The sequence below is a fragment of the Castor canadensis genome, chromosome 3 (genome assembly GCF_047511655.1).
Source record: "Castor canadensis chromosome 3, mCasCan1.hap1v2, whole genome shotgun sequence".
NCBI classification, from domain to species: domain Eukaryota; kingdom Metazoa; phylum Chordata; class Mammalia; order Rodentia; family Castoridae; genus Castor; species Castor canadensis.
The window spans coordinates 111,397,051-111,409,803 of NC_133388.1; the positions used below are offsets into that span (position 1 = coordinate 111,397,051).

A 12,753-nucleotide genomic window follows, 5' to 3' on the forward strand; every position below is an offset into this window, starting at 1 on the left:
TGGGGAAATAATTCTCGAGACCCCTCACCCCCACCATCTCCAAAATAACCAGAGCAAAATGGACTGGAGGCATGACTCAAGCAGTAGAGTGCCTGTTTTGCAAGCACGAAGCCCTGAGTTCAAAAACAAACAAAAAACATAAGTAGTAATCTTCTCTCCTGCATTTATCTGGCTCTGGGATTCTCAACTGTACCTTTGTTTTATTTGTATTTTTGTAGTGATGTCCTGATATTTAAACATGGCTCTCTGGTCCAACTGCAAACAGATTATTCCTCCAATGGCCTTAATCTCACTCCTCTCTGGTTGTGTCCCCTCTGACATATTCCTCTGGTATGATTCAGGATTTTTCAAGTCTGTTTTTTATGGCTTAGGTATCTCCACATCTCCTATTCCCTGCTTTCTGCTTTATGGTATGACATGGTCCCCAATCCCTGAACATTTTACTTGCATATTTCAAACTAAGAAGGAATTGCTCCTATTCCTTCCAGATTCATGGGCATCTTTCTTAATTTCCCCAAATGCTAGAGCATGCCCGCATCTCAACTGGAAGCTCATAGCATTAACCTGTGTGTAACCTGTAGCATTAACCTGTGCGAGTTCCAGAAATCCTTGAAACAGCAAGCTAAATTCCTGTGTTCCCGATGGCCATCTTGCACTCTGGTGAACTCTACTTCTCTCCCTTGGAGCTCTACCATTATCCCTACCAGAGCTAAATGAATGGGCAAACCCAACTATGGAGCACCAACTCTCATGCGTTGCTGTGGATGAGTAATCCTTCACGTCCCAATCCTATCTAAATCCCTGGTAACCTTCCTATACTTCTTTTAAAGCCCTTGGCAGTCTAGCAGCTGGGCATTACCAATGTATCATTGCCACATTGTGTTGGAAATCTTAGAAAGTTGTCTAATGGGTTTTTTAACTGAGAGCTTCCAGGGTAAATAGCTGCGGGGGCAAGTTTAATCTTTCCTTTTCTTTTGAATAGTAGACTTAAGATTCTTTATTATTATTATTTAGAATTCTTATCCATCCATTTACATGGGTAATCTCAGATAGAAAATAACTGAACCATGCTTTCATGATAATAGCTCTTTAGGTACCTACAAATCTGAGTAAATCGTCCCTTGATCCTATCTTCTCTGGGTAAGTCATCTCTAGGTGAGTTAGTCATAGCTTTTTAAAAAATGCAAGAAATATGGCAGAGATGTTGTTTTTTCACTTGTTGGGTCAGAGAGGACTAAAACAGTCACTTTTTATCATGCTTTAATAATTATTTTCTATAGAATAATATCAGTCTTTGGTAAACACCTAACTTTCTCTATCCCTCTCTTTTTCTTTTCAGTGACTGCCTCTTATTTCCTGCTTTATTCTTCACTGCTATTTCTCCATACTGTTTCAAAATAATCAGTAGCATTCAAAAAGGGGGAAAAAAATAAAAGAACAAATGAACATAAAAAATAAAGAAAAAAGTAAAAGAAAGCAAAGACACTCTAGAAACAAAGAAAAGCAAGAAACAATTTTAGAAAAGGAATAATCCATCAACACCAATGTCTATGAATTTCAAAATACAAACAAAACAAAACAAAATACCCTAAGAAATGCTGCTACAGTGTGCTTTACACAGACCTGGAATAAAGTGAAGGAAAAGGAGCCAGGGAAAGTATGTGACAAAAACATACTATAAAGTATGGCTAAAGCAGTGCTTAGAGGGAAATTATAGATGAAAATGCCTATAACAGAGAACTTCCTCCCCTCAATAAGCCTAGCTTTCTACCTTAAGAAACTAGAAAGAGCAAATTAAATCCAAAGCAAGAAAAAAAAAAGACATTAATAAAGAACAGAGCAGAGATCAATGAAATCAAAAGTTGTTTCTTTGGGAAGATTGACAAAGTTGACAAACATGTAGTCAGATGGACCAAGAAAAATATGAGAGAAGACTCAAATTACTAAAATCTGGAAAGGAAGAGGATTCAACACAACCTCTTACAGGAAGAAAGAAATTTATAAGAGAAAATATTGGAGTATCTCGTGCCACTGTCCTCTTCTGGGTATTGTTTTCCTGGTTTCCTTAACTAGTTATGGATTTTAATGAGTGCATGTGAGCAATATGAACTATTGGGGGGGGTACTATATTATCCCTGGGCTGATGTGGTTGGTTTCTGTAAATTAATCTCCTTCCCTGAAATTCCTTTTGTTGTCAAAGTCAAAAGGCATTAGGGAAAAGGAGAGGTGAGTCCCATTGTTCTTTTCTGCCCCATATTGCTTTACTTTACACTTTTATAGGACATCAGCAGGCAGTGAGCCTAGTAAGAATGCTTTCACAAACACTGTAAGTTCTCCTTCCCTATTTTTAGGCCTCTGCATTTACTTAAAAAAAAAAATAATAACGGTTTTCAGTAAATTTACAGAGTTACACAATCATCACTACAATCCAATTTTACAATAATTCCATCACCCCAAAGAGTCCTCATGGCCACTTTTCCGTTTGTTCTGTGCACTACCTTTCTCTTCACCGTGTTTTCTCTGCAAGCTCCTTTACTTGCACGTTGAAAAGCAAAAGGAAAAATAAAAATTTTAAAAAGCAAAAGAATATTATAGAGATTGCTTACTGTAAGCCAGACTCTATGCTAGATGTTTTATATATTATCTGATTTTTTCCAAGTTCAATCATTTTTTATCATCTTAGGGCATACAAATAACAAAATAACACCTTCAAATACATAAATATTTATTTGATACTTCTGGCTATTTTTCTCTCTCATCTACTGTCTTCAGTCTCTCTTCTCAATTCTTGGATGAGTATATTTAAAATGAAACCAGAGTTTTGAACCCCACTCCCAAATTCCTGGGCTTCCACTTGTCAGGCCCAGCGCCCACCCGTATATCCCAGATAAAAAGACGTGACGAAGGACAGAGAAAGTAGATGTATTACATGGCCACAGATATGCCCAGGGAAGAGGCAGAGTGAGCACTCAGCCCATCTTCGGCCATATTTTGGGTACAGACATGAGCAATAGGTTTAAGTAGACCAAGAACTGGGGGCGGGGGAGAGAGGTATGCATAGTTAAACAGTCCCAGTCACAGATGTGGCCTGGTTGGTCATTATCTCAGTCATTGATACATTGATATCTCATTTATTTGATACTGAGAAACTAGGAGTCAGGAACAAGTCAGGCAGGTAGGGAAAGGGTCCAACAACAATAAAACAAAGAAGAAAGTCACAGAATGTTTTTCACTCCCGTTTCACCATCAAGCAAGTGTTCTAAAATGGGGCAGCAAAACAGGATAACCAAGACTCCCCTACACAGAGGGGAGGCAAGGGGCAGGAGGAGAAACAATTGGAGTACTATACCTGGGAGTTTGAGAACCAACCCTCTCCAAACCCACTGTTCACTCAGGACAAGGCCATAAAAGGAACCAATAAATCTGTATTAGTTCAATACATAGTTCGCATATAAAATTGGGTAACACCTTTGGTGAATAAAAACCCCTAGACACTGAGAGTCGTTGGTAACCCACTCAGGACCCCTCCCTTCCTGTGGGAGCTTTTATTCCTGCCCTTAACAAACTTTCCTACCTCTATGCTCACCCTTCTTTGTGAAGTTCATTCTTGGGCTTAGTGAGACAAGAATACAGAATGCAGACCTTCCCTCTGGCTAAATACCTAAGCCAGTAATGTTGAGTGGAGGCTTTCTGACCTGCACAAATCTCCCATTTCATTCTTCTTTTGACTGTTCTCTTCTCTCATTTACTATTTTCAGTTTCTTTTCCCCATTCCTGAATGAGTATACTTCCCCACTCATCTGTCCTCCACTCAATCTGTCACACCCCACCCTACCATTTCCCTTCACTTTTGCTGAGGTAACCAGTGACATCCCAACCAACTGACTGGACAGCCACTTTGTAGTCTGTTTCTTTAGGTCCTGGTTTCATTGTGGACCTACTAAGTGCCAAGCACTGTGCCAGGTGCTCAGAATAGAAAGAGGAAAAAGGGATGATCCCTGCCTTCAAGGAATTTATAGTGTGATGGGGTGACAGACCCTAGAGTGCTAAATGCTGTGGCACAGGGGGCTGGAGGAAGGTTTCCTGGTAAAGGTGACACTTAAGCTGGGTGCCAGTGGCTCACGCCTGTAATCCTAGCTGCTTGGGAGGCTGACATTAGGAGGATTGTGGTTCAAGGCCAGCATGGGCAAATACTTTGCAAGACTCCATCTCCAAAATAACCAAAGCAAATGGACTTGACATGTGGCTCAAGTGATAGAGTGTCTGCTTTGCAAGCAAGAAGCCCTGAGTTCAAACCCCAGTCCCACTAAAAAAAAAAAAAAAGAAAGAAAGAAAGAAAGAAAGAAAGGTGACACCTAAGTGATCTACCTGGAGGCAGAGGTGTGAGGCAGTGTGATGTTTGTGGTGTTAGGTATTACTGTGTGTAAAGTGTAAGAAGGAGATGGCATAAGGGCAAGTCCAGAAGTAGGCATGAGATAATTCATAGAAAAATTTGCAAGTCATGTTCATAGTCTGGGAATTGTGGATTTGAGAAGCTGTGCGTTGTAAAAAATTTACCAAGATGGTAGGAGAAAGTAAAGATTTATTAGGATGCCATTAAAAGGAATGTATAAAAATAGGATTTTTTTATTATCACATAATTGTTGTACTGGGGGTACATTGTGACATTTACCAAAGTTCTTATAGCATATCATAGTGAATTCATCCCCTCCATCATTCTCCTTTATCCCCCCCCATTCCTGGAATAGTTTCAACAGGTCCCATTTTTTCATTTTCATGCATGAGTACATAACATTTCTACCATAGTCTTCTCCCCCCAGAGCACCCTTTCCTTCTATTTTCCCCTCTCCCACTGGTGCCAGCCCCCAGATAGGACCTGTTTTACATTCCTGTTCTCCGTTTTTGAAAAAAAAATTTGCTTAAGATAGTTATACAGGGAGTTTCATTGTGACATTTCCATACATATATATATATATATATATATATATATATATATATATATATACTCTGGTTTTTCTACTTTCTACCTTAGTCCTCTTCTTATGGTGATTTTAACAGGTTTAAAAATTCTATATTCATGTTCATTCTTGTATAGAAAGTACATCAACCTTCTTTTACCCTCCCTGTCCCATTAGTGACCTCCCTGTAGCATGATTTGTTTTTCATAATATTGCTGTATTTGCATTAGGTCTATATTCCATATATGAGAGAAAACATGAGGCCTTTGGCCTTCTGAACCTGGTTAACTTCACTTAAGATGATGTTCTCCAGTTCCATCCATTGACCTGCAAACGACAAAATTTCATTCTTCTTTATAGCTGAATAAAGTTCCGCTTATCAGTAGTAGGGCATCTCAGCTGTTTCCATAGCTTAGCTATTGTGAATAATGCGGTGTCTTTATTGTAACCTGACTTAAATTCTTTCGGTATGTCCTAGGAGTGGTATTGCTGGATCATATGGCAGATCTATTTTTAGTTTTTGAGGAGCCGCCATACTGTTTTCCATAGTGGTTGTACTACAATCCCAGCAACAGTGTGTGAGGGTTCCTTTTTCCCTACATCCTCTCCAAGATTTGTTGTCTGTGTTCTTGATGACAGCCATTCTAACAGGAGTGAGGTGGAATCTTAACATGGTTTTCATTTGCATTTCCTTTATGGCCAGGAATGTTGAGTATTTTTCATGTGTTTTTTGGCCATTTAGACTTCTCCCTTTGAGAAATCTCTGTTCAGTTCATTTGCCCATTTTTTCACTGGGTCATTGATTTTTTTAGCAGTTTAGTTTTTTGAGTTCCCTGTATATTCTGGTTATTAATCCCTTGTCAGATGTATAGCTGACAAAAATTTTCTCCTATTCTGAGGGCTGCCTCTTCAATCTGGTGACCATTTCTTTTCTTGTGCAGAAGCTTTTTAGTTTCTTGTAGTCCCACTTGTCAATCCTTTCTCTTAGTTGCTGAGCCATTTGAGTTCTATTTAGGAAGTTATTGCCTATACCTATTAGTTCCAGTGTGTTTCCTGCTCTTTCCTGCACTAGCTTCAAAGTTTCAGGTATTATATTAAGGTCCTTAACCCACTTTCAGCTGATACTTGTACAGGGCAAAAGACATGGATCTAGTTTCAGTTTTCTACATGCAGATATTTAGTTTTCCCAGCAACATTTGTTGAAAAGGCTGTCTTGTCTCCATCATATGTTTTGGGCATCTTTGTAAAAAATTAGGTGGGCATAGCTGCATGGAGTCATATCTGGGTCTTCTATTCTGTTCTGTTGGTCTTCATGTCTGTTTTTGTGCCAGTACCATTCTGTTTTTATTGCTGTAATATAGTTTGAAGTTGGATATAGTGATACCTCCAGCATTGCTCTTTTTGCTCAGTATTGCCTCAGCTATTTACAGTCTTTTGTGCTTCCAAATGAATTTTAAGGTTGATTTTTCAATCTCCGTGATGATTGTCATTGGAATTTTGATGGGGATTTCATTGAACATGTAGATTGCTTTTGGTGATATAGCCATTTTCACAATATTGATTCTGCCAATCTATGAGCATGGGCGATCTTTCCATCTTCTGTTGTTTTCTTCCATTTCTTTCTTCAGTGGTTTATAGTTTTCATTGTAGAGGTCTTTTACTTTCTTTGTTAAGTTTATTCCTAGGTATTTCTTTTTTTTTTTTTTGAGGCTAAAATGGAAGTTTTGGAAGATATTTCATAAGTAGTCATTGCTTTCTTCACGAGGCTATTACAAAACTGTTTTTTAGAGCAAATTATGTAAGAAAAATTTAAAAACCAGTAAGATTCATAGCAGACCATTGTCTGATATATCCAGTGTATTTGGTCTTTGGAATTGTAGACTTGATTATTTGTGTGCATACAATTCAACTAATGATGCAATAAACTCTGAAAATCATTAAGTTGGATGGGGCAGATGGTTTCAATGTTATATTGGTTTGGCCATGTACTGATATTGCCAGGGTCTGATCAAATGGAAATAAGGAACTGATATGCCTTTGTAAATTCAACTCAAAGCACAACTCAAAGAGTAAGGAAGAATGACTTTTAAAATTTATTTTTTGCTGAGCACCAGTGGCTCACACTTGTAATCCTACTACTTGGGAAGCTGAAATCAGGAGGATCCTGGTTCAAGGCCAGCTCAGACAAATAGTTCTCAAGACCTCCATCTCCAAAACAGCCAAAGCAAAATGGATGGGAGGTATGACTCAAGTGGTAGAGTGCCTGCTTCCTAAGCACATAGCCGTGAGTTCAAACCCCAGTCCCTCACACACACACAAAATATTATTTTTTCTGAATATTTTTCCTGTAATGTATTGACTTCACTAGTCTAAGGAAAGTAATCTAAACCAAAAGTACTTATTATCTAACACTGCAAAGAAGCCAGTAGTAGTTGTAAATTGTGTGGATGGTTCACATTGAATACTGTCCAAATTGGGAATAGGTGATAATTTTTGTGGTTCTTTTCATTAATTGACAATAATCGTATATATTTGTGGGGTACAATGTAATGATTTGGTGTATATAAACGTAGTAGAAGCATATCCATCATCTCAGATACATATCACTTTTTGTAGTGAGAAGGTTTAAAATCTATTCTTTTGGAAAACTCAAAATATACAAAACATGCTGTGCAATAGATCATGAAAACTTAATCCTCCTGTCTAACTGAAATTGCGTACCCTTGCCAACATCTCCTGGGTGATAATTTTTGACTTACAAATTTCTTATTCCATTTCAATGAACGAGAAAGAAACAATAATGCCTTTAAAAGTTGAAAAGCAAAGTGTAAATAAAAAAGAGAGTAACAGGCCTCACATTTTATTCTCCAATAAATTGGTCTTTACTGAAACTAAAAAAAAAAAAAAAAAGAGAATGGGGATGGTGGTGCACTCCTGTAATCCAGCATTGAGGAGACTGAGGCAGGAGGTTCAGGAGTTCAAGGTGAGCATGGGGAATATTGCAAGACCCTTGCTCAAAAAAAAAAAAAAGAAAGGAAAAAAGAAAAACTTTGTAAAGGAAGTATCTTTTGTCCTCATATTTCACTTTTATCAGATTGAGATGCATAAATATGCTAACAGAAATTTGCATTTTTATTGTACACAAAAGAAAACTAGACATAGTAACTATAGACTATAAAGTAAATGAAGAATTGGCCTAAAACAATTGTATGTATCTTGGTATGCGATTAAATCCTGATATCACTTTGTCTTTTCCTTATACATGTACTAAATGCACTGAAATCAAGTTTATAAATATGTGTATATAATATAGTAAACTCCCTTTAAAATGGTTCATGAAGAGGGTTCACATTTTCCCCGTGTTCCCTGAATTGTTGGATATTCCATTTCAGTAATTGAGGGAGGACCCCTGGAACACAACTACTGATTGAAGCAGTTTCATTTTCACTGGGGGGCCATTGATGCCTGGGGATCTGAGCACACTGTGGACAGCAAATGCTACCCGGCAGAGGTATGTTGAGAAGGTGGGGAAGAGTGACACAGTGAAGAAGTGGGATAATTCTGAGATTTGTAGATCAAAGAAATCATCAGGGGTTGGAGGCATGGCTCAAGTGGTAGAGAGCCTGCCTAACAAGCATGAGGCCCAGAGTTCAGATCTCATATCACAAAAAAAAGAAATTGTCAGGAATAATAAGAATGAGAATTCTTATAAATGCTAAATAGCTGAGTCAGGAGCATAATTTGATTAGTCATATAAAATTACATACATCCTAAATGATATAGCTGGAATAAACCCTAAAATCCTGAAGCTGAATTCTGGGCTCAAATCATTCCCTAAAGTAGTCAGCCAGGCAGCAGTTCAGAACCACAATGTTGGATTAATCCAAGTGAAAAATGATGGGAGCCCAAATGAAGCCTATGGCGATAGAAATAGAAAGAGCAAGATTGTCAAATATTTCTGAAATAAAAGCAGCAATACTTGGAGGTGGGATCCTCCTTATGAGAGAAGGCAAAGTTTACCATGACCTGGAGGTGTCTCATTTGGGAGGCTGGGTGATAATGCTGTCATTTATGAATGATGGAGGAGGAATGACTTATAAGGAAATATAAAGAGAGCATAAGGAAATAGAATTTCTTCTTACAACTTTTCCCTTAATTTAGTTTTAAATGTTATGCTAAAAATGAAAACAAATTTTAAGTGGTCATACCTCCAAGAAGAAATTTGTCTTCAACTCCTGTCTAATTGCCATAGGGAGAATCTATTTCTCTTGATATAAACATCTTCTCTCCTTTAAATGCAAATGGATTTTGAATATTAGTATTTCATGCAAATCAGGATGGGAATGAACAAATGTTGATCCCTAAATGAAATGTTACTTTGCTCTATGAATTTTATTTTTCTCCCCAATCTCTCTCTTCTAAAATAATATTAATTGTTGCTCTTGTCAAAATTTCTTCCCATTCTTTATTTTCATCCTATTTCACATGAGATTGTCATGCTTTTCTCTATGGCCTTATTTTCGATAAGGAAAATACTGCATCCTGGATGAGGCTGTAAGTTTATTTTGGAGTAATCCTATATAGTCATGTATTAAACCCAATTTTAATGATATTTCAGCTGCACTTGGTGCATTGGAATGCAGTTAAATTTGAAAGTTTTGAGGATGCGGCCCTGGAAGAAAATGGACTGGCTGTGATAGGAGTGTTTTTAAAGGTAAAAAAAAAAAAAAAAAATCTCATCAACTTTAAGTGATGTATTGTAGAATGGAAAAATAGAACATTACAATAATGTTCTATGATTCTATTAACTGAATATCATTCAGTTATTTACTTTAAAAATATTGGGATCAAGAGGGGCAGAGGGAGGGGAGAGTAAGGGATGTTATTGGGAGTGAATATAATCAAAGTATGTTATGTGCATATATGCAAATACCACAATAAAATCTTTTATTATGTGTAATTAATATGCGCTAATATTGCAAAAGAATATTGGGATCCCAATTACTGAGCCACTGCTGAAGACTAAGCCGCATCTCCCTTGAACCCCTTTGCTTCCTGATGTGTCCCCCTGCCCCCAAGTTGTCCATCTTTTCCTGCTGCCACTGTCCACAATTGACCCCTTTGCTGATGCAAGGAATGGTGATGACCTGCTTTCTGCTGGCACTAAGGATTCTAGTCATATAAGAATCCAACAGAGAAACAGACAGGAAGATCCAGAGGATCATAATGATAATGATAGAAAGAAAGTAATGAAAACATTTAATAAATTTGCCTGCAATGGTACTGTAATTGAGCATCTAGAATATGGAGAAGTAATTCAGCTACAGGTTGACCAGCACAACAATGTGTGCCAGTTCCTGGTAGAGACTAGACTGGCTAAGGTCGTAAACCAAAGAATCTGGGTTTGAAGTGTTTGTGTGTGACTCACTGAAGCTGAAGTGAGGATTTCTTTGCAGTGTCTCCCTTCTGTCCTTTTGTCACAAGTTTAAAAACCTCACAGCTTGTATAATGTAACCACATGGGAACTGCTTCTAACTTGGACTAGTATAACTCCTTCATGCAGTAAACTGAAAAGACCCCCAAAAAGTATGTTGGAATCAGTACACTAGTAAAGATAAATAATGGTTAAAATACAAAATTATTATGAATCTACAAAATTATTATGACTCTATTTAAAATACAAGTACATAGTCCAGTAAAGTAGGCATAAGCCATCTGTGGTAATTGAGACCCTGTTTCAAAAAAATAGAAATGTGGTTAGTTCATGTACAGAATAATTTTTTATTTTAATTAATGTAAATTTCAACATGAGATGTTATTCAAAAGGGCCACACTAGCCTTGTCAGCAAACAGCCTGTTCATTTGTTCTGTGTCTAATTTAATTCAGTGATATTTATAACATTTTCAATTCCCAGCTTAAGTCTAGTTTTTGTCATGTGGTTTGTTTATATGTAATCACCAGGTGGTTAATTTTAATTCACGCTCTGTTACAGTTTATACAGCAAGATGTCCATTGTTTTAAATTTTTTCTCTTTGTTCTTTAGCTAGGCAAACATCATAAAGAGCTACAGAAATTGGTGGATACTTTGCCATCAATTAAGCATAAGGTAATTTTTCCCCCTAAATCACTTGAAATATGTTTTGTGTTTCATCTCAGAGTAGAGACATTAACAAGGCATGCTGAATCAGTAAGTGTAATTAGATGAACTGTATTCAGGTTCTCTTTCAGTGTTACTATAGAAGGAGACTTGCCATGCATGGTGCAGTGTTAAGAGAGCCCCTGCCCTGGGTCACACTGTAGGGCACAGAAGTGATTGTGTTGGTGGGCACTGAGCTTTGGCTTTGCTGCCATGCTGCTGAGGACTTGGGGACTTAGGAACCTACTACTGCTCCTTTGTTCCTGACATAGGCTCCTTCTAAGTTGTGAAAACACACAGAGTAGACCTCTTTCCTCTGGCTCCCTCCCACAGGTAGAGAGTGAGAAAAGTTCTATAGAAACTTAACCTGTCTGGCTGTAAAGAACATTTCTTCATATCCTTTGTCCACTTCCCAAGATAAATTGTTCAATATTCAGAATCCCAAAGAGGGTACTCCCTGGAAGTCTGTGTTCTTTCCTTTCTCCTCCTCTCCCCCTCCCTCCCTCACTTCTCATCTCTTCCTCTCCCCTACCCCAATCTCTTTCCCCCCCTTTCCCCTTAGTCCAAGATTCTGGCTCCTGATTCATGTTGCATTTTTTAAAAATTAATCAAGTAATTAACTTTGCGGTGCTGGAGATGGAACCCAGGGCTGTGAGTATGCTAGGCAAGCTGTCTAACACCGAGCTACATCCCTAGCCCTGTATCATATTTTAAAAGAACAATTCTGGGTTAGTTCCTCTAGAAAAAAAGAAGATTCTTTGTTTTTGTAACAGCCACTACCTAATACTTCCCAATAATCCTCAGAGCAAACCACCTGCTATAGGATTGAGGGAGAAAACATTTTTTGCTGTTTCCCCAGTGAGGAATGTCAGATATACACAGCAGGATTCTGTCCTAATTAGTGATGATTGTTAAGGAAACTGCCTGGGATAGCTGGAGCTCCCTTGGACCATGGCTGGTCCCTGGATACCCCCTAGGGCCTCATTCTGATTCCTGAGTGATTTTCTGCACTAAATAATGATTCGGTGATCCCTTCTTTTTGCTAAGACACCCTTGTGGAATTTGGGTCCTTTGACCCTTCCTGCCTGATGCCCAGCTGCCCAGATTACTGGACCTACTCTGGATCTCTGACTACCCCACCCCTCTCAGAGTCAGTTACCTGGATCATTAAGAAGCAGCCAGTAGAGGTCAATCATGATCAGGTACGTGGTCAGCACATTTTCCATCTATGGAAGTCCTAATCTGTCTGTTTAAAACAAGGTAGGCCTCGAACTTTGACATCAGTTTTAACATCTTGTCTTTAGATATGAATTAGGAGATGCTTCAGATTAACTAGATTTCTTTCTTCCTTCCTTCCTTCCTTTCTTTTTTGTGGTGCTAGGGATCGAACCCAGGGCCTCATACATGCTAGGCAAGCATTTGGGGCTATATTCCCAGCTCCAAATTAACTAGGACTGGAGGTGTGACTCAAGCAGTAGAGTGCCTGCTTTGCAAGTGCAAAGTCTGAATTCAAACCACAGTCCCACCCAAAAATAAATAAATAAATAACTAGAAAAGAGTTAAAGCATGAAAGAACATAAGCTATTTGCTATTGTAGTCTATAATTACATATGTATAAAATATACAATGCATAAACATAAGTATGAACCGCTATGTAA

General features: G+C 38.1%; 1 protein-coding gene across 1 annotated transcript in view; it reads left to right on the forward strand.

Annotated features, from left to right (window-relative positions):
• Positions 1-12,753, forward strand: part of LOC141421647 (carbonic anhydrase 5B, mitochondrial-like) — a 44,536-nt gene that overhangs the window by 19,484 nt on the left and 12,299 nt on the right. The window contains 5 exon segments of the mRNA XM_074068509.1: positions 8,351-8,469; positions 9,577-9,672; positions 11,003-11,065; position 11,545; positions 12,143-12,297. Of these exon segments, the coding sequence (XP_073924610.1) occupies positions 8,351-8,469; positions 9,577-9,672; positions 11,003-11,065; position 11,545; positions 12,143-12,297 (434 nt within the window).